Source organism: Pelodiscus sinensis, chromosome 1, assembly GCF_052426305.1.
Source record: "Pelodiscus sinensis isolate ZL-2025 chromosome 1, ASM5242630v1, whole genome shotgun sequence".
NCBI lineage: Eukaryota > Metazoa > Chordata > Testudines > Trionychidae > Pelodiscus > Pelodiscus sinensis.
In genome coordinates, this window is record NC_143052.1 from 313,986,011 (window position 1) to 314,013,908 (window position 27,898).

The window sequence follows — 27,898 nt, forward strand, 5'->3', positions numbered from 1 at the left end:
AAACCCCATCAGACATTTCACCACTTGATGCGGACACTGGTTTGCAGGGAAGAAGTACCCAAGAAATGGCTCCGTGCCATTATTCCTTGCATGGCGCAGCATCCTCCTTCCCCTGCCCAGCAGAGCATGTAGGAATCTCCATTGGAGCTTTGCTGGCAGGCAGCCAGCCAGGGCAGCTTCCGATGGTGAGCAGTTTCCAGCCACCGTGGCACATGCTGCCCCACCACCGCATGCTACGTGGCTCCCTCCCTTCCCCCTATGGGTACGTCTACACTACAGCGCTAGTTCGAACTAACTTAGTTCGAATTAGTTAATTCGAACTAAGCTAGTTCGAACTAACGCATCTAGAACTAAAAACTAGTTCGAATTAGCGTTTTGCTAGTTCGAACTAGTAAGTCCACATTGAGTGGACTCTGAACAGGGCTTAAGGATTGCCGGAAGCAGTGCCGGCAGGGCATAAAAGGAGGACTTAGAGCGTGGAGATGCTGTCTCAGGCTAGCCGAGGGCTGCGCTTAAAGGGTCCCGACCCCCACCCCGGACACACAGTTCTAAGGGGTGCCCCGCTTGCAAAGAAGTTCTGGCTTGGAGTGCCCTGAGTGCCCACACTGGGCACATCACACCACTCGGCCATCAGCCCGGCTGCACTTGCCGCAGGCTGCCATCTGGGGAGAGGGGGCAATTGGGGGGCTGCAGGAGAGCTTCCACCCCCAGAAGCCCGCAGAGCCAGCCCAGTCCTCCCCATCGGGGGCTCGTGCCCCATTCCTCCCTCACCTCCTTCCACTTGCCCTTCCCTAGCCCCCCTTCTTATTGATGTACAAAATAAAGATAACGTTTCTTCCAACATTGACTCTGTCTTTATTGAAAAAAACTGGGGGAGACTGGGAAAAGGAGGTGGGAGAGGGGAAGAGAAAGGCTGGGAGAGGGGAGGGCAACTAACATGATCAGGGGTTGGGAACAGGTCCCAGATGAAGAGAGGCTACAGAGACTGGGACTGTTCAGCTTAGAAAAGAGGAGATGGAGGGGGGACAGGATAGAGGTCTCTAAAAGAAGGGGTTGGGTGGAGAGGGTGCATTCAGAAAAGTTCTTCCTGAGTTCCCATAAAGAAGGACTAGAGGACACCAAAGGAAAGGAATGGGTAGCAGGCTTGAAACTAGTAAGAGAAAGTTGTTCTTCTTGACAAAGCAAATAGTTAACCTGTGGAACTCCTTGCTGCAGGAGGCTGTGAAGGCTAGAACTAGAACAGAGTTTAAAGAGAAGTGAGATAAAGTGATGGAGGTTGGGTCCATGGAGTCCTATTAGCCAGAGGGTAGGAGTGGTGTCCCTGCCCAAAGTTTGTGGAAGGCTGGAGAGGGATGGCACGAGACAAATGGCTTGGTCATTGTCTTCGGTCCATCCCCTCCAGGGTCCCTAGGGTTGGCCGCTGTTGGCAGACAGGCTACTGGGCTAGATGGACCTTTGGTCTGACCCAGTACGGCCATTGTAAGCTCAGGGCTCAGTGTCGGGGGTCTCAGTGGACCCCCTTGATTTTCATGCACACCTGGTCCTGGGTGGCCAGGCTGGCAGCTCTCCTGCCCTAGACGGCCACTTTCCTGTGCCTAGTGCGGAGATCGTGGACGAGGTCCACGATGTCCGCACTAGCCCAGGAAGGTGCCCGCCTCTTGCGGTCCAGGGCAAGCTCCCGGGAGCCGCCAGCCTGGTCCCGGCAAGAGGGGGTGGGCTGGGGGGCATCGGGTGGGTGGCTCTGTGCCGTGCCAGGTGCAGGGTCTGCTAGCTGGGTGCTGGCAGGCTTGCACCTGGCACGGGCACCGTAACCAGCCCGTGCCCCTTTAAGGGGTCCGGGGCCGGGAGGGGGGCATAGAGTTTCCCTGGTGTTGGCCAGAGTGGCCACCAGGGAAACCTGGGGAGGGCTAGCCTCCCACTAGTTCGAACTAAAGGGCTACACAGCCCTTAGTTCGAACTAGCTAGTTCGAACTAGGCGTTAGTCCTCGTAAAATGAGGTTTACCTAGTTCGAACTAAGCGCTCCGCTAGTTCGATTCAAATTCGAACTAGCGAAGCGCTAGTGTAGCGCATAGGAAAGTTAGTTCGAACTAACGTCCGTTAGTTCGAACTAACTTTCTAGTGTAGACATACCCTATGGGACTGCCACTGCCTCCTGGGGCCTCCTCCTCCAGGCCACTTGTTCTTTGTTACAGTGGCTGCCACTGCTGGGGGACCAGGCGGGTCCCAGGCAAAACCCAGCAGAGCTGTTCCCAGACCTCCACACCTTGGAGCTGCTGCCTCAGCCCTGACAGGGGCTGTGGAGAGCCTGGCTGGGGAGCTGCAGGGCAGGAAGAGCTTAGGCTCGGCAGGTACTCTCTGTGCACTGCCGCTTTCTCTCCCCCTGCTGGCAATGAGCCTGGTTTGGTAGGGAAGGTTGGGGTTTCTTCACTGCTCCCCCATGACCTCCAATCAGGGAGCTGGTGCAAATCCCTACTTCATGGAGGTGCTGAGCTCCCTTCCCCTTCCCACTCCACTGGGGGAGTGACAGCGAGCCTGGTCTAGCGGGGAAGGTCTGAGTGGGGAGTTGGTACTGCAGCCTCGCAGCTGTGCCAGGATCCTCACTCTGTGTGTGTGGGGGGGGAGAGGAGGGGCTCAGCTGCAGCATGCTGTGCAGAGGCTTTCCCTGCTGCAAGAGGGTGTGAAGCCAGGTAAGCATCCCCCTCTCACGCCCAGACCCCCACACCCCAATCCCCATCACTCACATCCCACCCCTTTCAAGACCCCACGTCCGCAGCTGGCTCCAACACCCTCCCTTGCTCCTGCACCTTCCCTCCTACCCAGAAACCCTACGCCCAGCCTGCTTCTGCACCCAACCTCCCATTCAGACCTTGCAACCTCTCCCCCTTCTGCACCCCATCTCCCAGCCATGTCTATCACACACACTGGCAGCCCTGTCCCACACACTGAACTCATTTTTGTCCTCAACCCAGAGACTAAGGGAGTTCATAAAATCCACTAACTCTGGAACCCCAGAAAAATAAATCTGTCCTATGGGAAACTCTGAACCCCAGTCTTCCCCTTTCCCCATGGGGCTGGAGCACCAGAGGAGTGTCAACTGGGGGCCACATCAGTGAGGGTTGGGGGTTTTTGGAGGAGTTTTTTTTCTTCTCACTTGTGTGGTCCCCAACTGATTTTTCTGTGGGTCAATGGCCTCCAACCCAAAAAAGACTCCTTACCCCTGTCATAAATAAAGAAAACTTTGAAACCTTCTGTGTTAGACATAAATTAAGCTTTTACTTTATTTAAAATGAAATTTGATAAACTAACATGAGAGAGTTAAAATGCTTAATCTGTTCAATAATTTAAATTAATCCATTCTCCTTAGCTGCAGCACTAGTAAAATGGCTCAGGCATAATTATGTAATTAACAGTGAGTCTCCATTAGCAACTGGTTGTCCTTGGAAAGGTTTACATTGAGCCACCTTGTTCATGGGCCAAAAACTTTGCGAACCACTGAAATAGAGGCACCCCTGGCCTCTACCCCTGAGTTAATGCAATGCTAGTTGGGTTAAAGCAATTGCAGCATAGTTGGATGCGGGGAGTTCCTGTGGGGCCTAAACCCATCCATATTGGCAGAGGACAGTGGGAGGAGTTCTTAAAGGGGTGTCACAACACCCCTTACTTCTGGTCATGTGACTATCTTGACCCCGGGAGTACTATGTCCAGGGATGGGACTTCTTGTGGCAGATGGGTGTGGCTAATTGGGGTCACGGGGCATAGCTAATGGGGGTCAGAGGGCATGGCTAATGTGTCCCTAATTTTTGTTCGGAAATTATGGTCACCATAACTAGTGTAAACATGCTTTGAGAGGCATGCCAAGAATGAGTTCTCCCCCAAACATGGTAAAGTGAAAAAATATTTATCCTCTAATATGTATAATGACAAACAGTCAATATAGGAGCAATGAAAAAGTAGATTCCATAGAAAATTCATTTTTGAAAACTAAAGAGCCTTTGGTAGTGCAGGCAGACGAATGACAAAGTATAAATTAAAAGTCTATGCACCACTTAAGTTCTACTTAAGCCCCTAAATAGTGAATTTCATCATTTGAGTTTTCATCTAGTCCTTTGACATACCAAGACATGTCCTTGAGACTGGGTGCATGATAAAAACACGTTGGTTGCATGGAATAGCTTTTTTAAAATGCCTTTTGATCCACTCACTTTGGTTAACCCGATCAAGTGACTTAAAATTGTTTATTTTTGTTTAAATAACTCACTGCAACTGACTGACAATGCGCTGAGATTTTTTTGTGTGAAATATAACATTTGGACCCAGAGAGACCAATGAAAAAAACATTTGAGTCTTTGACCTCTGCTTCGGCACTCACCTGTTAAGAAATGTCACACTTGTTTGCTCTACAGAAAATTCAGCTCGCTGGGATAAGCCCTTTGCAAATCATTTTTGTATTTACTTTGCTCATCTGAAATTTGTCCATAGTCACGATCTCCCAGGGCAAAGGCAAAGCACACACCATTTTCAATTCCATTTCCAATTTAATTTTTTAAACAGGAAAATTCATTTATTCTTCAACTGGTGAAAGGCATGCTTAGCATTTCAGGGTCCACTCTGCTAATTAAAAAGAATATTTTGCAAAGACGTAAGGCACCAGAGTCTGAAGTCCTTCATCAATTTTCTCTCTGTTTGAACTCATGCAAATTCTATGGGAGTAAAAACAGAACGAGAAACTCCTCATTTTATAAACATTTTTGCCTTTATTGGTTCAAAATTGAGTTAAAGTTAGAAATTTGCCATGAAGGGAATGAAATTCTTGCTGACTGCCAAATATTTTACCCCTTGGTAAATCTGAGAGGCTATCCTGGAAGCTGAGGCCCATATTGTGTAGAAGCTGCAGGTGGAAAGAAGTCCGATCCCCTCCCAAGAAAGGGAGGATCAGTGATTGCTGAATCCATATAGCAGCTGTTCTCCCGTGCCCACTCTTCCCCCAGAGAGCTCCTACCCTGCCCTGCAAAGCCCATTGTGTGGGAATCTTCAGCAGAGTTAGGCTCCATGAGCAGCACATGGACCCTTTAAATAACGTCCTCAAATCCTACACACATCAGGCCCCCCCCCCCCCCCCCATTGCACAGCCCTTTATTGCTGCAGAAGAGGGGACAAGATTTCTTTGGGAATGTGATTGTTGTGCAGTCTATCAGGGGAGCCAACAGCATCCCTAGGCAAAGTGCGAGTGGCTCTGCGCTCCCAGAAGAGTTTGGGCTTTGGGAAGAAGGGGCGGGAATGGGGGCAACCAGCCCTCAGTGGTACCCGGAGTGTGGTGCTGGGCCTCCCAGCTGTCAGAGCCCTATGACGCGTGCAGAGAGGCGCTGCTGTGGCTATATAAATGGCCCAGGGTGCCAGCTACCGCCTGTGTTATTGCTTGTTATTATTTGAATTGCCAGGCCCTAGGACAATTGCCCCCTTTTATCTCCTCCCATCAACAGGCCTGCAGCCTATTATCAGAATGGGATGTCCCTAAAGAATAATGACCCTAGAGAATAATGGTTCAGAATATAGTACTGGGGAGTACTCCAGGGCAGAGTTAGTGTGTTGGCTGTATTAGTATTTGAGTTTACTGCTCACACATAGTCTGACAAGAGGTAAATATTTTCCTTCAAAACCTAGCACTACTAATCTTGTATTGCTTCCCTTAACCCTAGGTGAGTCAGACAGGACAATGCTCATAATGTCCCAGAGAAAAGTTCCTGAGGAGAAAGCATCATTTTGGATATTCTGAGTGGGAAGTACAAAACTCCCCAGGCTAAAAATGGTCTAGGGCATTCCTTTATTCTGTGGTGTTCTCTGATGATAATCGTGGGGGAGGTCAGTGATGAGTTGGAGTTTGGGAACAGCTGAGAAGAACATTACTTTGTGGAAGCTTTGAATGTACAGCTTTAAACTGCATCAGTGTTTTATAGATTTACTCTGCAAAGCTCCTCAAATACCTGTTGAACACTAGAGGGGGAAAAAACTCCTAACTCCATGCGTCACCGATGTTCCTAGATTGTAAGTAATTTGACAAAAGCATCCATACAAAGTACAAGTTAAAGGTCAGTTTGGATTAAGGATACTGTTTGTTGAAGAATAAGGTGGTTTTAAGTCAGAGGATGCTCTTCTTTTAGTAGAAGTTTTATAAATATAACTTCTATTTTGAAGATGTTGGGCCTTTTTCTTTAATTTACAGAACTGTAAATCAGGAGCAATGCCAGCAAAGTAAAAAAGAATTATCCTGATATAAAATGGATAGAAAAGGAGACTCAATACCCGTTAATTATTAAACTCAGGGGCAGCCCTTGCCTCATAGCCCACTGCAGCTCATGGAACTCATGCAGTACAAACTGTTGCCAGTTTCATCATTAAGATGTGTGCATAACCTAATCCCACCATACATGTAGTAGCCACTCAGATCAAGATAGTGATCTGAGAATTATAAAGTAGATTCAAGGACCTTTGAAGAGAATTATAAAGTAGATTCAAGAACCTTTAAAGTCAGGGGGAGTCTCTTCATTAACACCAATGAGATTTAGTTCAGGTCCATAGATTCTGAGGCCTGGATCTCCATGCCAAAAATCAGGGTAAATGCAATCTTTTCTGTATATACAAATTAGGTGTGGCTGTCAGGATCCTGGCAAGTGGCCATTGTAGCCCTCAAATGGGCCAAATTTTGTAGCCACTGATTTAAAGGAAAAGAAGTATAATTTCCCTTTTATCCCTTCAGTGGGTTGTGGGCATTTTCTGGATCTGCTGGTCATACAGACAAAAAAGTCTAATACTTTGCTAGAAAATGATAGTGGGTTTTGCAACAAGCTTAAGGAAAGGGAAAGAAGATTACTCTGTTGTTACCTTTTGCCCACTCTTTTACCACCTGCTGATTTCAAGTAAAATTTTTCTGAAGAAATTTTTCTGGATTAACGTAAAGGCTGCTTCCATTACGCTGTACATTTTCTGATGAAATTTGATCATTCTACTTCACATTCCTCTTCCTTGCCTGCTCTGAGAAAGCAAATGTAGTTCTTTGAACAGAAAGACAGGCTTATTCTCAGTCACAATTTTTTTTCTTCTTAGATGTATGTTGTACTTAGGCTTGGCAGAATTAAATTTTTATGTAAAAGTACAATGGATACTATTTATTTTTAGGATTTTTGAGATTTTCAGTAATTTAAATGTTCTTAGTTGTGTGAAATTATAGGCGGGTCAGATTGTTTCATTACATTAGATGTTGAGATTCAAAAAGTTAAAGCTTTATAAACTGTTAAAATACAAAGTATCCACCTCACATATCAAATATACAAAGTAAATATCCTTAAAAAAATCATACCTGATCTTACTTTCCATTTGCTAGTCCATTTGTAAGAAGCAAAATTCAAAAGTTTAAACCACTAAATTGACTAATAAGTTCTCAAGCAGCAATTTTCTTATTTTCTCTATCTGTAATCTTCAATTATTGTTGATGGAAATATTATTGTCAGTTTCTGTGTGTAGTGAAATCAAAATTTGTCAAGAATTGTTGATAACAAATATCTGAACTTTCCAAGACTAGTTACATAGTTTATTCGTTATGGTTCATTTTCAGATGCTCAGAAAACACAAGATGTTTTGCAGCTAATTTTCTGAATAATGCTATGTAAGCCCCTACACATTTAAATGAAATCTGAACACAGAATACTTTAAATGAGTTTTGTCTTGGACTCATTTTGAGGTAAAGTAGAAGTCCTCTCATTTTCTTATTCACCAGAGTTATCTAATCTAATTACTCCCATCACTGTGGGATCTGAACACCTTAAATATACTGCACACCCAAAGTGCTGAGGAGGGACAGTCTTGGGGGTCAGGCACCAGATGAGGCAGAAACAACCCATCCCTGCCCATAGTCAGGGGCGGGGCAGAGTGAGGGTAGCTGGCTTTAACATTGTTACTGAGCATTCTCAGTATAAGCCATCCAGCAAACCTTGGATGCGTGCATGGGACTTCACAGCCACACCCATTGCGTCTGTGATGAGGGTTCAATTCTTGGCTCTACCACTGACATTTTATGAGCAAAATACATAATCTCTCTATAGCTCATTTCCTGCATACATTCTATCAAGTGGGGATACCTTTTTATCCCTTTCTTTGTCTATGTAGATTGTAAACTCTAGGATAATGGTGCTGTAATCTTCTTGGAGATTTCCATGTGCTACTGTAATAAAAATTATAATAAAGTTGAACTACACATGATCTAGATTAGCAGGCCAAGAGACACATGGGATTAGTTAAAACAAATAGAAATCTAGTAAAAAAACTGGTAAAGCTTTATGTTGCTCCAGCATGGGCCAGTGTGGTCCTAGGGGGCACTGTGATGCTGGAAGTGCTGACAGGTGTTAGCCGTGTGGTACAATCTGGAAAGGATCTTGCTGCATGAAAGGCTGTGTATTACAGAAGGATGTAGCAACTCCCATATAGGTAAGGCTGTACAGAAGTCTTCTTTCTAGCTTCCCATTTTCAATACTTATCTTCAGAAATGTCACTGCTGGGTCTTTGTCTAAGGGGGGATTTTTTGGGTGAAACTTGAGGAAAAAATTGGCTAGTATCAACTAGTTTAATGGTGCTAAGTAAGAGTCACATTCCAAATTCTGAAACTGATGCACAGACTAATGTCCAAATTATGATCAAGACATTCATTTTCCTTATTCCATTGTTCAGAACACCTCCGCCCGGGTGATAGTTGTGATCTTCATCAAGGATGGACCCATGCTGGTAGTGTCCCAATGAAAGAGCTGCAGAATATGACGCTCTGAAATTTTTCTCAAGCCTGTAGAACTTCAAAGCCCTGGAGACATTAATTTTTTCTATTTATTCTTCTCTTTCATCATCTCTCTTTTCATATATTGAAACAAAACAATAATAACCTAGATTTTTGCATGGAATGTTGTATAACAGAACATTAAATTGCACATCTTGGAACTCAGAAATCAGTTTATTCCAATGCTCAGCTCTGCTTTCTATGTATGTTTTTTAGAAAACATAGATACATGTATAACATCTTGTAATCTGATAACTATCCACATTTAGAGCTGATGGACCAAATCCTGATAATTGTGCAGTTTTTACTAAGGCAAAACTCCCACTACGTAGGGATTTTCTTTGTGCAAGAAAGACTAAGCTCTTTATTATTTGGCTCTATGGCTTTGTACTTGTGCCATATGTTATGCACATGACATACATCAGTCTAAAACATGTTAGAAAAACTGAAAATGTGACAGTATGGAAATAAATATCCCCATTATACAGTGTAATAGCCTGATATGCAAATTATAACTGCAGCAATGAAGAAGTTTAGCTACTGTCTGTACATTTTGATTGTATAAAATAATAATGACTTGGTAAAAGAATTACTGTGGTTGAAAGTTGAGTTAACATGAGGCTTTAAGTCAGGCCAGGAATGTAACAAAGTACATCCCTGGAGTCTGTTCACTGTAGCAGCTGCTTTAAACTGTGCCTGAGAATTCCATAGCTTTATCCTGCTATCAGCTTTAGTAATTTTATGGTTCCTGATTCTCTTTTGCTTAAATGGGTATTATTGTGCCACAAGAGTGTTCCTTGGCCAGAAGCACCCTGCTGCAACATCAGATATATCCAAACCCTCTCAGTATTTAAATGACTGAGACACAAAGTATAAATAGGTTATTCGTGGTCTTCCTGTGGTAGGGATGAGGAATGCCAGCTTATGTCTGTTGAGGGTTGCCCTCACTTTCCAGTCAGACAGTTTAGGACAGCATTTCTTAAAGTGTGTTCTGCAGCATACTGGTGTGCCACGAGGCAGTCGGAGGTGTGCCGCGGTGAGAACAGAATTAAAAATGGCTGCCCTTAAAGGGACAAGCCTTTTTTTACTCAACAACTTTTCCCTGGGGAATGGCCACCCTTAAAGGGGCAAGCCTCCTTTTATTTTTTTTTGCTCAACAAAAAAATCCTTGGTGTTCCTCATAAAAACAAAATTTGTTTGGTTTTCCTCGGTCTTAAAAAGTGTAAGAAACACTGGTTTAGGACTTTCAAATAAACATGAAGGGAAGAGAAGTGAGAAGAGTGTGGTAAAAGGAGAGGAGTTAGAAGGGGAAAATAGGGAGAGGATTTGAGTGGTTTAAATACTGGCACAATTATAATACAAATAGATGGCCTGACCCTGCAAATCCTTGCTCATTCAAGTAATGAGCAGGTCATTATTTTGTAAAGTATTGTTTTGAGAAACAATGCCTTAAAATACTTATAGTTAAATAATAAACAACAGAACAGGAAGAGAGAATTCAGTGGAACAGGCTAAGGAAGAAAGAATAATATTCCACTGAATTTGAAAGAAGATAGCAAGTCAAGGGGCATGGAATTATAGTAAGGAGATCTGGCTGAAAAATGCCATTTTTTCAGGAAGATTAATAAACCCATTTTTGACCCACTCCCTCTCTTCCAAAAAAGCCCCAAAGAAGAAATTTTGTTTGTTTGTTCTCATAATTATTTTTGGCTTTCAATAAAAATGTTCAGCTTTTGAAAATTAAAATCTTGAGATATTTTACCAATTTATAACTGAAATTCAAAACATTTGTTTATTGGACACCTAGTTTTGTATATCCACTTTTTTGATCATTCTTTTTTATTTTGGGTAAAAAGCCATTTCCACCCCAAAATTTGAAAGAAAAAATTTGATCAACTCTAGGAAGGGACACAAGTTCTGCATTACATTGTTTAAAGTAATGCAATGAGAATTTAGGGCAAAATTGATCCTCAAAGGGTAAATTTTACCATTCATAACTAAGATCTTGTCTTCATTGTGACACTTCAGGTAGAATGTGAAATAGTTTTCTTAGGTAATAGTGCACCTTGGCTTTTGAAAAAAATAATTTGAAATCTACCTCTAAATCATTAATTGGTCAATTCTGTTTGCCTTTAAACATGAGCAGTCAATAGGATTGCTAATGTGACTAAAGTGAACAGAATTTAGCCAGTTATCCATAGGCACTCTAGTCTAGTTTCTCACCCTCGCATTCCTTTGTCCTCTGTTCTACTGAGGTATTTAATGGAAGGCAATGCATAGTTACAAACAAAAGAAAAGCTGTCAGTTTGACGACCCAACAGTGAATGCAAGTGTAAATGCTCTTCATCCACCAAACAGCTCAATTTCTGTACAGTTAATCTCGTGAATGCATACTTAGATTTAACTTTGACTCTTTTGTAGAAACTTGCTTTTGCTATTTGGACAGGTGAAAACATCAACCATGCAATTCATGTAAAATAATAACTAGTCGGTGTAAGTTAACAACGTCTTAAAGTGTATCAGTTACAGTTCTCATTTCCACTTCATCAAGGTTTGATTTACCCAGCAGGATAGTACATCTACATCATTTTAAAAGGAGAGTCCCTTATGACTGACACACAATAATTATTTTTTTTCTTTTTTCTTTTTGGCTTTAAGAGATTTGGAAGATATAAACAATAGGGCTGTGTCTACACTGGGCCACTTATTCTGGAAAATCAGCTGCTTTTCCGGAATAAGCTGCGAGCTGTCTACACTGGCCCTTGAATTTCCGGAAAAGCAACGATTCTCTACTGTACAAAATCAGCTGCTATTCTGGAAAAACTATTCTGCTCCCGCTCGGGCATAAGTCCTTATTCCAGAACACTGTTCCGGAAAAGGGCCAGTGTAGACAGCCCAGTAGTCTTTTCCGGAAAAAAGCCCCAATCGCGAAAATGACGCGCGGGGCTCTTTTCCGGAAAAGTGCGTCTACATTGGCCACGGACGCTATTCCGGAAAAAGGGCTTTTCCGGAAAAGCAGCCTGCCAATGTAGATGCTCCTTTTCCAGAAATATTTATAACGAAAACTATTCTGTTTTAAGCATTTCCGGAAATTCATGCCAGTGTAGACACAGCCCTGGATGTATAAACAAAAAGAGTAAACTAAATGTTTTTGTTTTAAAAGTAATAGGATAATAGACTGCATATTAGATATTCGATTGAGGAATATTCCATGCAGAAGGTGCTATGAATGAAAAACTATTTTAATAAATCTTAGTAATAAAATGAAAACAGAAAGATTTCATATGCCTGAAGATATTCGGGCTAGATATTTATGTGAGGTAAACCAGAATAATGGCATCTATCCACTGAAATCAGTATAGATATGCTAATTTATACCAGCTGAAGGTTTGGTCAGCAGTGTGACGCTACATCTACACTGCAGGCTTTTTCACAAGAAGCTTTTTGTGGAAGAGATCTTCCACAAAACTTCTTGTGCAAGTGCGCGTCTACACTACAAAAGCACATTGCAAAAGCGATGTGCTTTTGTACAAGAGAGTGTCCACACTCTTGCGCAAAAAGGACTTATTCCTCCTAGAAAGAGGTATACCTACACTGCAAAAAGCCCTCTGTTCTGCCATTCCACTGTAAATTTTCTTGTGCAAAAATGTGCGTGAGGTTTGGACGCTCTGTGGGTTTTTGTGCAAAAATGGCCGTTTTTGCGCTAAATCCCTGTAGTGTAGCCATAGCCTGAATGTTGCAAAGACCACGAGTACACCTCAGTACAAAAAAGAATTAGATAAGTTTATGCAAAATAGATCCCTCAATGGCTATGAGCCAGGAAGGTCATGTTCTGAATGTTCCTAAACCTCTGACTGACAGAAGCTGAAACTGGACAACAGGGATGGATCATGCAAAAATTGCCTTGTTCTGTTCATTTCCTCTGCATCATCTAGAACTAGATATTTTTGAAAGCAGGGGTTTCCCCACAACTGGGCCTGAGTGGCGTGTGGACCACCCACTTTCTATTCAGGTCCAACCCTTGCAAGCCCACACCGTGCTCTGTCTGGGACGTGGGGCTGGAGCTTCCTCCGCTGTGCTCCTGTGCTCTGGCTAGGGAGCCAGGTTGGGGCAGCTAGATCAGTGGTAAGTGGGTGCCAGGGCTTTCCCTGCTTTGCCCCAGCCAGAGTCCTGGAGAATGGAGGGCTGGGGTGTAGTGGTTTTCCCCGCTTTGCCCTGACTGGAGAACCAGAGAGAAGGGGCTGGAGCTTCCCCCACACTGCCCTGGCTGGAGCACTGGGAGGTGGGTGGCTGGGGCACTGGGCTTCCCTGGTCTGACCCTACTGGAACACCATTCTGCAGGGAGTTAGGATCCCAGGGCTCCCCTTGCTCTGCTGCAGTTGGAGCATTGGGGAGCTGAGGCCTGGCTTTCCGTGATCTGTCCCTGCCATAGCAATGGACTGCAAGGAACGGGAGGCTAGGGAGGAGGGGAGGGATTACCCCACTCCACACTGGTGCTCTGGCTGGGGACTGAGGTTGGGGCTTAGCCCCCCCATCCTTCCTGTTCTGCTCCCCCCCATTCTTGCCCATCCAAAGTCAGGGCGCACCCAAGTGAGCCCACTGGTCGGAAGACAGGATGTTGGGCAGGATGGTCCATTAGCTGACCCAGTTTGGTCATTTTTATAATCTTATGCTATGTTCATATGTACACACAGAATTTCTAGGCTTAATGACTACATACTATGGTATTTCTGGAACAGGATATATGATAATAGCTATATTTAGAAATACTTATAAATAGAGAAACAGATATAGAGAAGTAGATATAGGAGATATACAAACAAACAAAAATAGATGTGTAAGTTAACTACTCTTGCATTTAACATCCCAAACAGTATACAGTTGAAACCTTTGTTATCCAGCATTGCTTCCAGCCACAATACTGTCACATCTTCAGGCGCACAGGCCTGGCTTGGTGTGCCATGATTGGCTTAACAATTTTTTATTTAAGAAGTACTAATCATCTTTAACTCAAAATAGAAATGAGAGACCAACTGCCTTATACTACAGAACTGCCAATATTAAAACCTTGAGTTTTACTATTAGTCTGTGTCTAAACTACATGCCTCTGTCAGCAGAGGCATATAGATTAGACAGATAGGCAAAGGCAAATGAAGCCGCGATTTAAATGATCGCGGCTTCATTTACATTTACATGGCTGCCGCGCTGAGCCGACAAACAGCTGATCAGCTGTTTGTCGGCTTGCGCGCTAATCTGGATGTTCCCCCTGTCGACATCAAAGCCCTTTGTCGGCAGCCCCGTTATTCCTCGTGGGATGAGGTTTACTGGGGCTGCCGACAAAGGGCTTTGATGTCGACAGGGGGAACGTCCAGACTAGCGCGCGAGCCGACAAACAGCTGATCAGCTGTTTGTCGGCTCAGCGCGGCAGCCATGTAAATGTAAATGAAGCCGCGATCATTTAAATCGCGGCTTCATTTGCCTTTGCTGAACAAACAAATCTACATGCCTCTGCCAACAGAGGAATGTAGTTTAGACGTACCCTTATTGTCCATTGGTTTTTCCTAAGTTGATGGGGACCCCTAGATAATGGGAATTTTTAAATAACCGGAATTCCCTAATCCCTGAGCATGCTGGATAACAGGTTTTACTGTATAATTGAATGTACTATGGGATAGGATGTCCTGAACATTTTCCTATAAATTATAACAAACATGAATTCTAGAGGCAGATGGTAAGTAAAATAATGCTGTTCTACACAAGATTTCTCAAGAGTCCAGGTAATTTCAGAGACAAAAGCAATATTACAGTGTTGCCTTTTAAAGCATCTCTTACCAGTTCACCAGATTAAAGTGACCTTAAAGGAAGTGATACTATTAGTTTGTCATTGTTTCTACTTGATATAATAATTTTTGCTCGGTAAGAGCCACAATGAGATGTAAAGGAAAACCGAGGTCCTTACTCAGTAAAAAACTTAATTTACTTTCATGGGTGAAAATGAAGCTATTAATTCAGCAGAAGTTTTGCTTTTGTAGGAACTCAATACAACCTGGATGAACTTCAAGGATTTGCCCTACTTTCTCATAAGCTCTTGGCTACTAGAGACAACATCAGAATCTCAGCTGTTCTTTAAAAATAGAGCATTTTTAGCCTTCGTGGTTATGCTTATTTTAATTTCAAAAGTTAATGTGAGTTTTGTCATTGAATTTAACACATACAGAATTTCATCCAGTATTTCTGAGTATTGTGCACTGCTCCAGGAATCTTAATGAGGTGTTAACTACAAGAGCCATTGCTCTAGAGGGGATTGGTCTACCATTATCAACCCAGCAGAGGACTCCATATGTGCAAGAGAAGAGTGCAGTGGGCCTAGTCCACTTATCTGTCTGTGTAGAGACATTCCCCCTGCTGAGTTAAGTACTGAGAAACCCCATGCTCCTATACCTGTGTCTCCATGATCAGTATTGTTAGGGATGGGGATCATACTGCTACCTTGGCTGCTCCTGAAAGGTGGGAACTTTTGTTGTCACTCTCGGGGTACAATGGAGAGACCATGTGTGATGGACTGGTGACACCATGCTGTTGCCCTTTCCTCGGTGGAAGAACATGGAAGACGTTGCCACTCCAAATGGGAGGCTGGGCTATAGTGCAGTGGTAGAACCAATACAGCCCCGTTTACAGTATGTCTTGGTAACTAACTCCTTTGTGTGGAAAAAAAAATAGAAACAGAAAACGACTCATATCACGGGAACCCAAAACACTCCACAGATACTTTTTAATGTTGGTATTGAAGCTGCTAGAACAAGACTTAGTAATTCTCCTATCATTAATGGTAGGAGTATTATTTGAACAACCAGGCCTTAAGCCTCCTGTGAGTCAAAAGTGATACTTTATTCCTGGTCCCAATTTAGATCTGTTTCAAAAGGCAATAGCAAAATAAATCAATTGGTTAGAGCGGGTTATCATGTCTACAGCCACCATTGTTTGTCACCTCAATATTATCAAATCATTCATTCCATGCATCCAAAATGTGCTGTGGAACCAGTGTGTGTTACTTTCTGGATTGTTGGGTTCAATACTCTCAACCAGAATAATCTGTGTATATCTGAACATTGACCCGATAGTCATTTATGGTCAGTTATTCCTGTTACAAAAATAGAAAGTAACTGGGGACCTAAACCAGACGCTTGTGGTATTCCCCAACACTTTGCAAATCCAAGAATTTGCAGCCATTAATAGAATCAAATTAAAGTGCATGTGACTGAGAAAATTTAATACATACACCAAAAGTTGGGCAAAATTCAGTCAATAGTTTTAACTGTAAAACAAACCAATTAATTATTTCAAATTGTTCATACAAAGATGTAATAATGGCACCCAATTGCATGTTCAAAGCTGGAGAAAAGTCATTCATTACTTTGAACAGAGCAGCAGTTGCTAGATGATTTGCTGTGTGATCAGATTATAATGGATGAAGAAGGTTCATTTGGAGTTAAAGGGAATGTTCTGATATTGGGTTTTAGCTCTCATTTGACCTTCAGTATCCCAGGCTGCTGAATGGATGTTCCTCATATGTTTTGCCAAATTGTGTCACTTGGAATACGGCAGAATCCTGATTTAGTTTGTACCCTTTATTGACAGAAGGAGGACTTTTTTGTCTGGACCCTGGTTGGAGTGCTAGTGACAAATTACTATAGCCAGAGCTAAGTTCAAAACCCATCTCCTTAATTGGATTTTTTCCTATATTAACCTCACTCTAATACTTATATATTCAAAATCCAAGGCTGCGGCAAGAAGCTCTAGAGGGTAAGGAGCTCTTTGCTCCCATCTGTTGGCAAACAGTGGAGAGAACATTTGCAGAGCTGCTTCATCTACATAAACCACTTAGCCAGAACTCCAGATGAACAGATGCTCCAGAGAGCAAGGAGATCTTTGTCTTAATCTAGTTGTCAATAGGAGGAAGTACACTTAAAGTTTCATTTTCATAAACTTGCTACACAGAATACTTCCAATGACACTTTGGGACTCACCAGAACTGTACACCCACTCAGAATTGGTTGGATATAGAACTGATGAAACAGGGCTCCTGTTTTGTGGTAAGGATGCTATATGCTAGTGGCTCCCCTTTACTGAACTTGTGCTGCTGAGACATAGTTCTTAGGCAGGCCATGACTATGTTACTGGCCGACCCCCAGCTGTGAGTGGAGAATAGTAGTTGGTGAAGAAGGAAGTGGCTTGGCAAGAGGACATTTGGCTATAAGACACACACCCTGTTGGGCAGGGATCTGAGTTAATGGATGACTGCCAAAGTTATCTGTGGAGTAGGGTTTTATTTATCATTCACATAGATACATTATTGCTGTGTTTTGAAAATTTGACTCTATGTCCTTCTTTCCTCCATAAAGGGGTTATTTTAAATACAAAAGACCTGATACCTGTGAGTGGGGGTAGTATTGGTTATTGAGGGTGACCAGGGAAAAAAAATCAGTGATCCCAGAAATTCTGGATGATGGATTGAGAAGGGGATAAGTTGGTTAGTTTTAAGATGGACCAACAGTTATTTGATTCTGGCTTTTATTGCTTCCAACCTGGCAGAAGGACACAGAAAATAAAATAAAAAACCCACTTTTATGCATCAATTTCAATTGTGCTAAAAGAGTAAAATAAAAGTGTTTCTTATGTATTTGTGATGTGCAAACTATAGTAGCTTATATCCTCAGCCTTAAGTGTTTTGTAGAAGTGAAGCCTCTGTGGACTGCAAGATGATAAAAGGTCCGTAGCAGAGGAAGTAAAGTTGGCTCAGTTAGGATTTTATCCCTTTTTATACTTGTGTATTTCTGCAGGAGCTTATTCTTGAACACATCCCTGGAGTATTTATGTCCAAAATTCTTTACACATGATTACAAACTCTTAAAAAGGAGGATCACTCTTGGGAGACCTTTAGATGGCTGGGAAGGTTGACCACAAAAGCAAGGCAGAAATTTCATTCAGAAATCAAAGAAGAAACACTTGAAAGAAAAGTCTAAAAGGAAAGAAAGTCAGCTACTCAGGAATGCTTTACATGGACCTATTTAATTTATGTTTTATTTGTATCGGCTACTTTGAGGAACACTGTAGTTAGCAGGAGGTTACTTAACCCTTTCCTTGCTCTTCAGAGCAGCGGTGCTTCCAACTCACTGGGTTTGTACCAGTACTGGACATTCACAAACTCTGTGGATAGCACTTAGGCTACATCTACACTACCAGTTTTGCTGGCAGCGAGTATACAAATGAGGTGTGGATTAGCATATTGCCACACCTCATTTTCATAATTTATGCAAGGCGTTTTTGAGCCCTAAACACTACCAATCTGGCGGGAAAAGGGGTTTTTGCGCAAAAAGAAAATGTCCACACTATTTTTTTTCTGCAAAAACCCCTTGCGCAAAAACGCCGTGCATAAATTACCCAAATGAGGTGAAGCAATATGCTAATCTGTGCCTCATTTGCATACTCACTGCCGGCAAAACCAACAGTGTAGACGTAGCCTTAGGGATTTACTTTACTCCTTATACATTATGTCAATGCTGATGTGTCTCTCATAGGTCCCAGAGCTGCCTCTCATCCAGCTGCACATATGCCCACCCACAAGGGGGGGACTGGGCTGCTCCAAATACCAATCTTTCTGTGTGTATGTATGACCTGATTCACCCTTGCTTTGTGCCTTTCATTTACACTTGTGCAAAGTGGGCGGAAAAGCACAAATGCATTGGAATGGCTGCGTTTTCCATCCACTCTGTACTTAGTGGGCAAGGTTTCATTGGCTCCAGGAGGTTCAAGGAAGACAAAGTTCAGTCCTACAGTCTCACCAGCCAACAGGTGGGCATTGTATTAGTAAGAAACTCCCTCTTCTGGGCAAACTCAGACATTGTCATGAGTGTGCCCCAGGTGACAGAAGGGTTGACATTTGCCAGCAAAATGACATTTTCCACTGGTGAAACTGCCTTTCGTTTCTATAGAAACAGAAAGCGGGGAGCTGATAACAGCTTCTTTGTGTCTAGTGGCTGGATTCTGTCTGGCCCTTCTGTGGTGGGGGAGGGGGCAAGCAGATGCCCACGAAAGCTCATGATATTTTATATATGTATTTATTAATCTCAAAGGTGTTACAGGACTACTAATTGTTTCCTTTACAGCCTGAGCTAAGAGCCAACTGGCTTTTAGCTCAGGTGGTACAGGCTCATGCACAAAGCTACAGAAATCCCAGGTTCGGTTCTACCTGTCGGCATTACACTGGGATATAGGGGTACATCTACACTACAGCGTTATTTCAAAATATCTAATTTGGAAATAGTTAATTCAAAATAAGATATTTCGAAATAACACGTCTACACACAAAATGCATTTCAAAATAGCCCTTTGCTATTTCGAAATAGCGCGTCCACACTGATTGGATGCTGAATCGCATTTAAGGCCAGCTGAAACCAGTTCCAGCAGGGCATCAGGTCAGGAGTTACTTTGTGTGGCTGCTGCCTAAGGCTATCTGAGGCCTGTGCTTAAAGGGCCCCCCCCTCCCCGGACAGCCAGTTCTCAGGTTTCCTTGCTTGCTTGTCTACCTCTCTGAGGGACAGCAAAGCATTTTTTTCTCTGGATGCTTTGGTTGCCCTTACTCAGGACACCACAGGACCCTGCCCCTGGGCACTCTGGTGCTTCTTTTGGATGTGTTGCTGCAAGCCTGCCTGCACTTTCTGCACGCTGCCACACAGCATCTGCTGCAGCCCAACCCACACGCCATCATCCGGACCCTCCTGGGGTATATGGAGGAGCAGCTGCACCTCTTGGATGCCTGCGTGCCCCCGACGCATTTGGTGTCTGGACACCAACAGCGACTGGTGGGACCACATCATCCTGGAGCGCTGGGGGGACCAACATTGGACCCAGAACTTCTGGATGAAGTACAACACCTTCCTCGAGCTCAGCGAGTGGCTCGCTCCTACTCTGCAGCAACAGGGCACGCACTTGAGGCCCGCCATTCCCCTTCAGAAGCATGTGGACATCGCCCTCTGGAAACTCCACACTGGATAGCTACTGATCTGTAGGAAACCAGTTTGGAGAGGGGAGATCCACCATTGGAGCAGTGCTCATGCAGGTATGGTAATCTCTGGCCACAGTGCCAGGAGGGTGTGTGTGCAAGGAGGGGATGAGCTGCCCTAGGGAAGAGGTGGTGAAAGTCCCCTCCCCGGGAGGGTTTGTATTGTCTCATCCGCAGTATGGACTGGCCGCAGTGGCCAGGATTGCAGGGGAGGTTGCTCCTGAGGAGTGGGGGGCGTGGGGCAGTGACAGGGAAGGAGCACTCTCAGCCATCCTGGCACCCCAGTGACTCTCAGTTTTGTGTGTCCCTCTGCAGGTGGTCAAGGCCATCAACAGAGTGCTGCTCTGCAGAGTCATCCGCTTCACTGATGTGGATGTGGTGATCGAGGGCTTCCCCACCTTCGGGGGAAGAGGGCAATCAATGGGACACACATCCCCATCCCTGCTCCGGAACAGCAGGCCTCCCTGTACATAAACTGGAAGCGATACCTCTCTATCATCCTGCAGGCCGTGTCTGACCACCGGAGCCACTTCGTGGACATTAACGTGGACTGGTTCGGCAAAGCACATGATGCGCGGGTTTACTGCAATTGCTCCATGTGCCAAAGGCTGCACGCTGGGACTTTCTTCTCTGATCGCCACATCAGGGTCAGGGACGTGGACATACCTGTGTGCCTGGTGGGGGATGTGGCCGATCCCCTACAACCCTGGCTCATGAAGCCCTACATGGGACACCTCAACCCCTCCTGACTTGCCTTTAATGCCAAACTCGGCAGGGCCCGCATCGTCGTGGAGGGGGCATTTGGCCAGTTGAAGGCCCATGTTAGATGCCTCCTCATCCGCCTGGACCTCTCCGAGCGGAATATTCCACACATGGTGGCAGTGTGTTGTGTGCTGCACAATTTATGTGAGAGGAAGATGGAGGGTTTCCTGCCAGGCTGCATGGCCGAGGCCGACCACTTGGCCGGCCTGTACACTTAGCCCCGCACAGCTGCCAGCTGGGAGGCCCATCAGGGGGCTGTCCATATCCGAGAGGCCCTGTGGGAGAGCTTCCACCCAGAGGAGGACTAAAGTCTTCCTGGTGTGCCCCACAGGGAGGCTGAGAGTGCTCCTTCCCTGTCACTGCCTCACGTCCTTTCACTGACCCCTCCCTAACCCCCCTTCCTCATGTAAATAAAGACACGTGTTGACAAAAACAAACTCTCTTTATTGAACAAAGCTAGGGTGGGGGGGAATGAGGGTGGGAGAGGAGAGGGGTAAACCTGGGAGGAGGGAGCTGGAAGGGGGAGGCAAGGGGAGGAAGGGAGAGGAGTAGCTCAGGGTTGGGGGGTCTTGCTGGCCCACCTGTCTCCCAGCACTGTGGGTGCGGGGGCCTCGGCATTCCCAGGGGGGAGCGGGTATGCAAGGTGGGGCGGGGGAAGTGAGGGGGAGGAAGAAGCAGGATGGGGAGCAGGAGTGGGAGGAGGAGCAATAGCTGGGGAGACAGCAGGGACTGGAGTGGCAGGAAGCAGCAATCTCTGTACCAGGGTCTGCAGGTAGTCACAGATGGCATGGCCCTGGGCAAGCAGCTCCCGCCCGCTCTCCTGCTGGAGCTGCAGGTCTTCATGCACCCAGTAGTCCAAGGTACGGTGCTGGCCTCGCAGGATCCCCAGGTGCTGCCGCTGGTATTCCTACTGGTTACGGGTCAGCCTGCTGGCCCGGGTGCGGGAGGCTGTCCTGGGTGGGGTGGGGTGCCCTGCACTTGCAGCTGCTGCAGCTGTGGAGAAACAAGAGAAGTGGTCAGTTCTCCCTGGGGACACAGTGGGTGAAGCCCAGCCCACCTCTGCAAGGCAAGAATAGCAGGTCTCCGCATCATCAGAGCCGATGTGCTTGCTCACAGGCAATGTTCGGCATGTCCTGCTATCCCTGGGAGTGGGAGCTGGTCAGCGACTGCACCCATGCCTCTGTGCTGTATATAGTGCGGGGGAGATGTCCCCCTGCCTCTGTGTAGAGGGGGCTTGTGGAGGGAGGGCATCATGCAGTGTCCCACCCTGGGGTCAGGAGCACGTCATGTGCCTTCATACATACTTGCGTGTGGGTAACGGGCCAAAGCCCCTGTGTAGCAGCCAGCTGAGGCCACGTGCCCAGTGGTGGCACGGCACATGTGTAACCCACACCTAATGTGGTTACTGAGTACTGCAGGTCGCACCTAGACCACTGCAACAGTTAAGATCAAGTGTCCTCTACAGCATGGGCTGGGAGCCAGGTGGCTTTTAGCTCAGAGGGTAGAGGCTCCTGAGGTCCTAGGTTCAAATCCGCCTTGGTGGTGGTTACACATGCACAGGTTGCTGTGTGATTCATGGTTTCCCGCCTCCCCCACCGCATAAGGGAACAGTGATGGCACTCACATGTCCTAGCCTCCCTGGCCTTGGATGACACTGGCGACAGGCTCACTGGGATGGCTCGGGGGTCCTGAGTGTGCGGCACACTCGCTCCTGCAGCTCCTGGCCATTCTCCTCCTTGGTCTCATGGTCAGGGCCCTCTGCCCCAGGGTTGATGACCACCTGGGGAGCACAGACCATCTGGCCCCCCAGGATGCGATCCATGGCATCAAAATAGGAGCAGGGGTCTGGGTCTGCCCCTGGTTGGGAGCTGTGGCCCTGGCATAGGCCTGCCACAGCTCCTTTATTTTCATGCGAACCTGCTCCTGGGTTCGCATGTGGCCAGGCTGGCAGCTATCCACCTGTAGATGGCTGTGTTCCTCTGTCTAGTGCAGAGATCATGGATGTTGGAGGATTCCTCCCAAACCTCAATCAGGTCCATGATCTCCGCGCTGGACCAGGAAGGCGCCTGCCTTTTCTGGCCCATTGCAAACTCCTGGGAGCTTGCAGATTGGTCCTGGGGAGCGGTGGAGGGCTGGCTGGCACTGGCTGCCTGGATCATGCTGAGGCAACTGGGTCAGGGGCAGTGACTGCTGGCTCTGGGCTGGCAGGCTTCGAGCTGGCACAGGCACTGTGGCCAGAGTCTACCCCTTTAAGGGATCCGGGGAGGGTGGGGAGGAGAGGAGTTTTCCTGGTTGTGGCCAAAGTGGCCATCAGGGCACCCTGGGGAGGATTGAAGGCCCTCTATTTCGAAATAAGCATCTAACCAGGAATTTCAAAATTGGTGTTATTCCTTGTGGAATGAGCTTTACCAATTTCGAAATAAGCCCTCCACTATTTTGAATTAATTTCAAAATAGTGGTTGGCTTGTGTAGACGCTAGTGAAGTTATTTTGAAATAACTTTGTGGTGTAGACATACCCTAGCAGAATAACCGCTGTACAGTCACACAAGCCATTCGGCCTGACTTCTTTTGCTCACAGCAGTAGAGCTCCATTGCCTTCATTAGTGATTTATACCAGTGCAACTCCCAAGAAGTGTTCCTTTACATTAACGATTTCTATACAGTACCACCCTGTCAGAGTAAATTCCAGCCAGGGCCTACAGCACCCCATTCAAATGAGGGGCAAATCTACAATGGCATTTGGGCTCCTTAGGCCTACGTTGCATTATTCTAAGAAGTTTCTGCCTTTCATTATGAAAAAAGTTGTGTGCTTGCTGGAAATAGTAACTTTAAGCCCTAGATCAAATTTCCAAAGGCTGGTGTTAGTTCTGCATAGTTCTATTTAGGGGTTCTCAGCAAGTTAAAATAAAGTTAGTAAACGCTGGAGTCTGTCCCAGAGGTTCTTTGGGAATCATATTCGACCCATGCCTAGCAGATGAAATTCATGGGGTTAAGGCAGAAGGGGAGTTAAAATAGGCAGCTGAGTATTCACTGGGAAATAGTATTACATGAACCCAGCTGGTCAAGTGACTGCAAAGAAGAATCTAACCAAATGTGGGAAGAGATCCCAATTTATCTCTCAGAAATCTATTGTTTCTATACTTTAACTCCTTTCCAAATTTAAGACTGGATGTGTCATGCCGATGAACTGGATGAACCATGTTAGTGACAAAACAATTGGGTACTAGATTCAGTCTCTGTAAAATCTTATACTTTCCACTTTATTGGAGAACTAAGATCCAGCAAATGATAAGATGTTTGTTTAAAACATTCCGGGTTTAATTATTCTCTGTCCTGCACCTCAGGTGGTCATTTACACCAATGTAAAGCAGGATTAAAATGCTACTATGATTGGATAATGTTTTACACCCATTTTGCACAGGTATAAAATGTGGTGGAAAGGACTGGCAACAGCCTTTGCTGGTCCCCGGGCTATGTGTGTGGGGGCTTGGCTCCGGGCCCCTCCATAAGGGGCAAAGTCTCAGACAGAAAGGGCAGGGCTAGGGGGAGCCAGACCACAGGGCTGCCTAGAGTATGCCTCCCGTAGCCAGCCGCTGCACTGCATGGACCATGCTGTGTGGGGCTCCGGCTTACACTGTTGCCACAGTAGCAGCCCAGTCTATGTCTACACTGCAGGCTTTTTGCACAAGAAGCTTTTTGTGGAAGAGATCTTCCACAAAAACTTCTTGCACAAGAATGCATCCACACTACAAAAGCGCATCGCAAAAGCCATGCACTTTTGCACAAGAGAGCGTCCAGACTGCATGGATGCCCTCCTGAAAGAAAGTTCTGATTGTTATTCACAGAATAGCCACCAGAGCACCTGTACTTTTTTCGATTGGCTCTTTTTGCACAAACCCTCCCTGTTGCCCATCCACACACACCTTTTAGAGCAAGAACTCTTGCTCAAAAAGGAGTTATTCCTCATAGGCTACGTCTACACTGCCGTTTTTTATCGGCAGAAGATATGTAAACTGTGCTCTCATTTGCATATTTTCTGCTGCTCCTTTTTGCACAAGTGGTTTTGCCCCTAAAAAGCCCCTTGTAGCTGGTGCCATTTGTCGGAAAAAAACCCCTTTTTTGCAAGATCTTGTAAACCTCATTTTTTGAGGAATAAGGGATCTTGTGAAAAAGATTTGTTTGTCTTCTGCTGATTAAAAAATGGCAGTGTAGACGTAGAAATAGAAAGAGGAATACCTACGCCACAAAACTCCTCTGTTCTTTTGATTTATTATAAAGTTATTTGTGCAAAAACGTGCTTGAGGTGTGGACGCTCCGTGTGTTTTTGTATAATTCAGAGTTGTACTCTCATACACAAACTGAGACTACTACTATTGTGGTTTTCAAGTTTTTAGTAGTAATAAAACACTAAGGCTGTGTCTAGACTGGCCAGTTTTTCCGGAAAATCAGCTGCTTTCCCGGAAAAACTTGCCAGCTGTCTACAATGGCCGTTTGAATTTCCGCAAAAGCACTGACAATCTCATGTAAGATTGTTAGTGTTCTTGCGGAAATACTATGCTGCTCCCATTCAGGCAAAAGTCCTTTTGCGCAAAACTTTTGCGCCAAAGGGCCAGTGTAGACAGCTCAGCTTTGTTTTCCGCAAAAAGGCCCTGATCACGAAAATGGCGATCAGGGCTTTTTTGCGGAAAAGCATGTCTAGATTGGCATGGACGCTTTTCTGCAAAAAGTACATTTGCGGAAAAGCGTCCGTGCCAATCTAGACGCTCTGTTTCGATAATGCTTTTAACGGAAAACTTTTCCATTAAAAGCATTTCGGGAAAATCATGCCAGTCTAGACGTACCTAAGAGGGCATTCCATTTACTTTCAGCTTATGCATGTCAACACCTAACCAAATAAAGAGATAAAACAAAATAGACTGACAGTGATTAATATCATTAATATGTTGATTTGCTTATTTTCTAAAGCAATAACTTGTTTGTATGAGCTAAATTCTGCTCTCAATTCCAAATAGAATTACTTGGTGTTCATTCCAGTTTTGCACTGGTGTAACTGAGAGCAGAATTTCTGCTCTGCATTTAAAACAGAGACAGAAATTGCTTCTAAATGTGGCATTACTTATCTCCTGTTCATACGTATTCCCTTTGCACTGTTGCCATAGTTGTTGTTTCCCTATGATAGCAAATAAACAAATTAACATATATTTGTGAGGAGGATCTGTTTAAAGAAGTTAAGACTGTAGGATGAATAATTAATGCGGCAAAACTTGCATGAAGCTCCACTTTGAGGAGACCTACTGTCTTCCAGTGTGAAGCAACTATTGTGAAGTATCCTCAGGATTTCCAAATATAATATCTAGTTAAAGATCACCCCTAGCAGTCAACAAGGTTTTAACTGTTCTTTTGAGGATCAAGAAAGACAGGGTGCTCTGTCCACATATGTTAAGCAACAGCTGTTAAGTATTTTATTATAAAATGACACAAAGTATTTAATTCTAAAATGAGGGAAGAAACTGCAGCCCATTCTTCAGCTGGGCTATGTCTAGACTGCAGGCTTCTTTCGAAAGAGGCTCTTTCGAAAGCATCTTTCGAAAGAGCCTCTTTCAAAAGATCGCGTCTAGACTGCAGGCGGATCTTTCGAAAGAGAAATCCGCTTTTTCGAAAGAGAGCACCCAGCGAGTCTGGATGCTCTCTTTCGAAGACGGCCTCTTTACATTGAAGAACGCCTTCTTTCGAAAGAGGAACTTTCGAAAGAAGGCGTTCTTCCTCGTAAATTGAGGTTTACTGCCATCGAAAGAAAAGCCGCGTTCTTTCGAAATAATTTCGAAAGAACGCGGCTTGAGTCTGGACGCAGGGGAAGTTTTTTCGGGAAAAGGCTACTTTTCCCGAAAAAACCCCTGAGTCTGGACACGGCACTGGAGTAGTGAATGAAAAGTGCTGATCTCCAGGTTTCAGGAAGAAAACCCCACTAATGGAGACAATATTACATTATACAGCAGGTTTTTCTTCCCACCAGGGCTTCTGAGGGAAGAGCTGCTGCACAGCCTATCGTTCCCGTCTATCAGTACTAAAAATAAACCTACATCTTGCCAGTTCCAGTGATTCACTTTATGCTAATACTGGGACTAGCACGGAGAGGTTCTGAGTGCCTGCTGCACACAGTGTTGAGCAACTTTGGTAAGGGGGATCCAGCACCTCCCAGGATTGGGTCCACTGTACATTACTTCTGTGCTGTGTTTCTACCACCTGGTTTTGCGGTGAGCTGAGTGCTTCCTGCGAATGGCCCTCTCACCTCCACATTGCAGTTAAGGGGGATTGAAGGCTCTCAGCAATGCACAGATAAGGAAGTAATGCATAAGCAGGCACAGTGGAGGCAGATATACACTATCCCTGTTGAGAAAGTGACTTATTCATTAATTTCTCTCCCTTACCCATGAGCATTACTGCTGCCAAGTAAGATTGAAACAAGAGCCACTGGATCCATTTGTAAAGCAGAGGTAAGGGACCAAACAAGGATTTATTGCAGTTGTCTAATTCTGAGGTACTGTCACTTTGTTTGGATTTCAGTTCTGCTGTGCGTGACTCTGAGTGTCAGCACAGCCACATCAAACCCAAATTGCTGGGTACATTCAGTTCAGCTGGCCCATTGCGTGATGTCAGCTTGGAGAATGACTCTACAGATGGGTGAAGTAAAAACAGCTGGTGTTTTCCTGTTTACTCATTCAGGCTTCCTCCTAGGAGTGCCAGAATCAAAACAAGTGGCCTTGACAAAATAGCGTTTCTATTTATTTTATTGGAAACAAGTTTAGTGATGGCGAAAGGGGCTGGGTTAACTGAAATCTTCTGTCTACCATCAAAACAAGTAATATGCAGACATAAGACGCTTCCCAACCTCTGCATCTGAGATACGCTGAGCTCAGGAGAGGGGTGGAGAAAAGGGTGGCCTTACCATCCTTTGGGACCCACGTGTTCTGAGGAAAGCCAGGACTCCTGGGGCCATTCTGGCAGTTGAGACTAGCTGGAATGCAGATTCAGTATTGCTGTGCCCCTCTCCCACTGCCATGCTCCCGACATACCCCGCTCCTGGGGACTAGCAAGGAGCATAGGAAGTCTGTTCTGCTGGCTCTGTGCCACACAGGATTCCTTATACCAGTGGAATTCCCTCTATGCTTCCCGGTACACTGAGGGGAAACTCCAAGAAGCCTGTATTCTTGCTCTGTGTTTCAAAGGAGAAACATGACCGAGAATTGGGAAAAT

The 27,898-nt window shown here is 45.2% G+C and overlaps 1 protein-coding gene across 1 annotated transcript in view; it reads left to right on the forward strand.

The window, feature by feature from the left end:
- Positions 1-8,788, forward strand: part of LOC149525859 (uncharacterized) — a 101,518-nt gene extending 92,730 nt beyond the window's left edge. The window contains 1 exon segment of the mRNA XM_089777894.1: positions 8,720-8,788. Within this exon segment, the coding sequence (XP_089634020.1) occupies positions 8,720-8,788 (69 nt within the window).
- Positions 8,789-27,898: the final 19,110 nt, after the last annotated feature.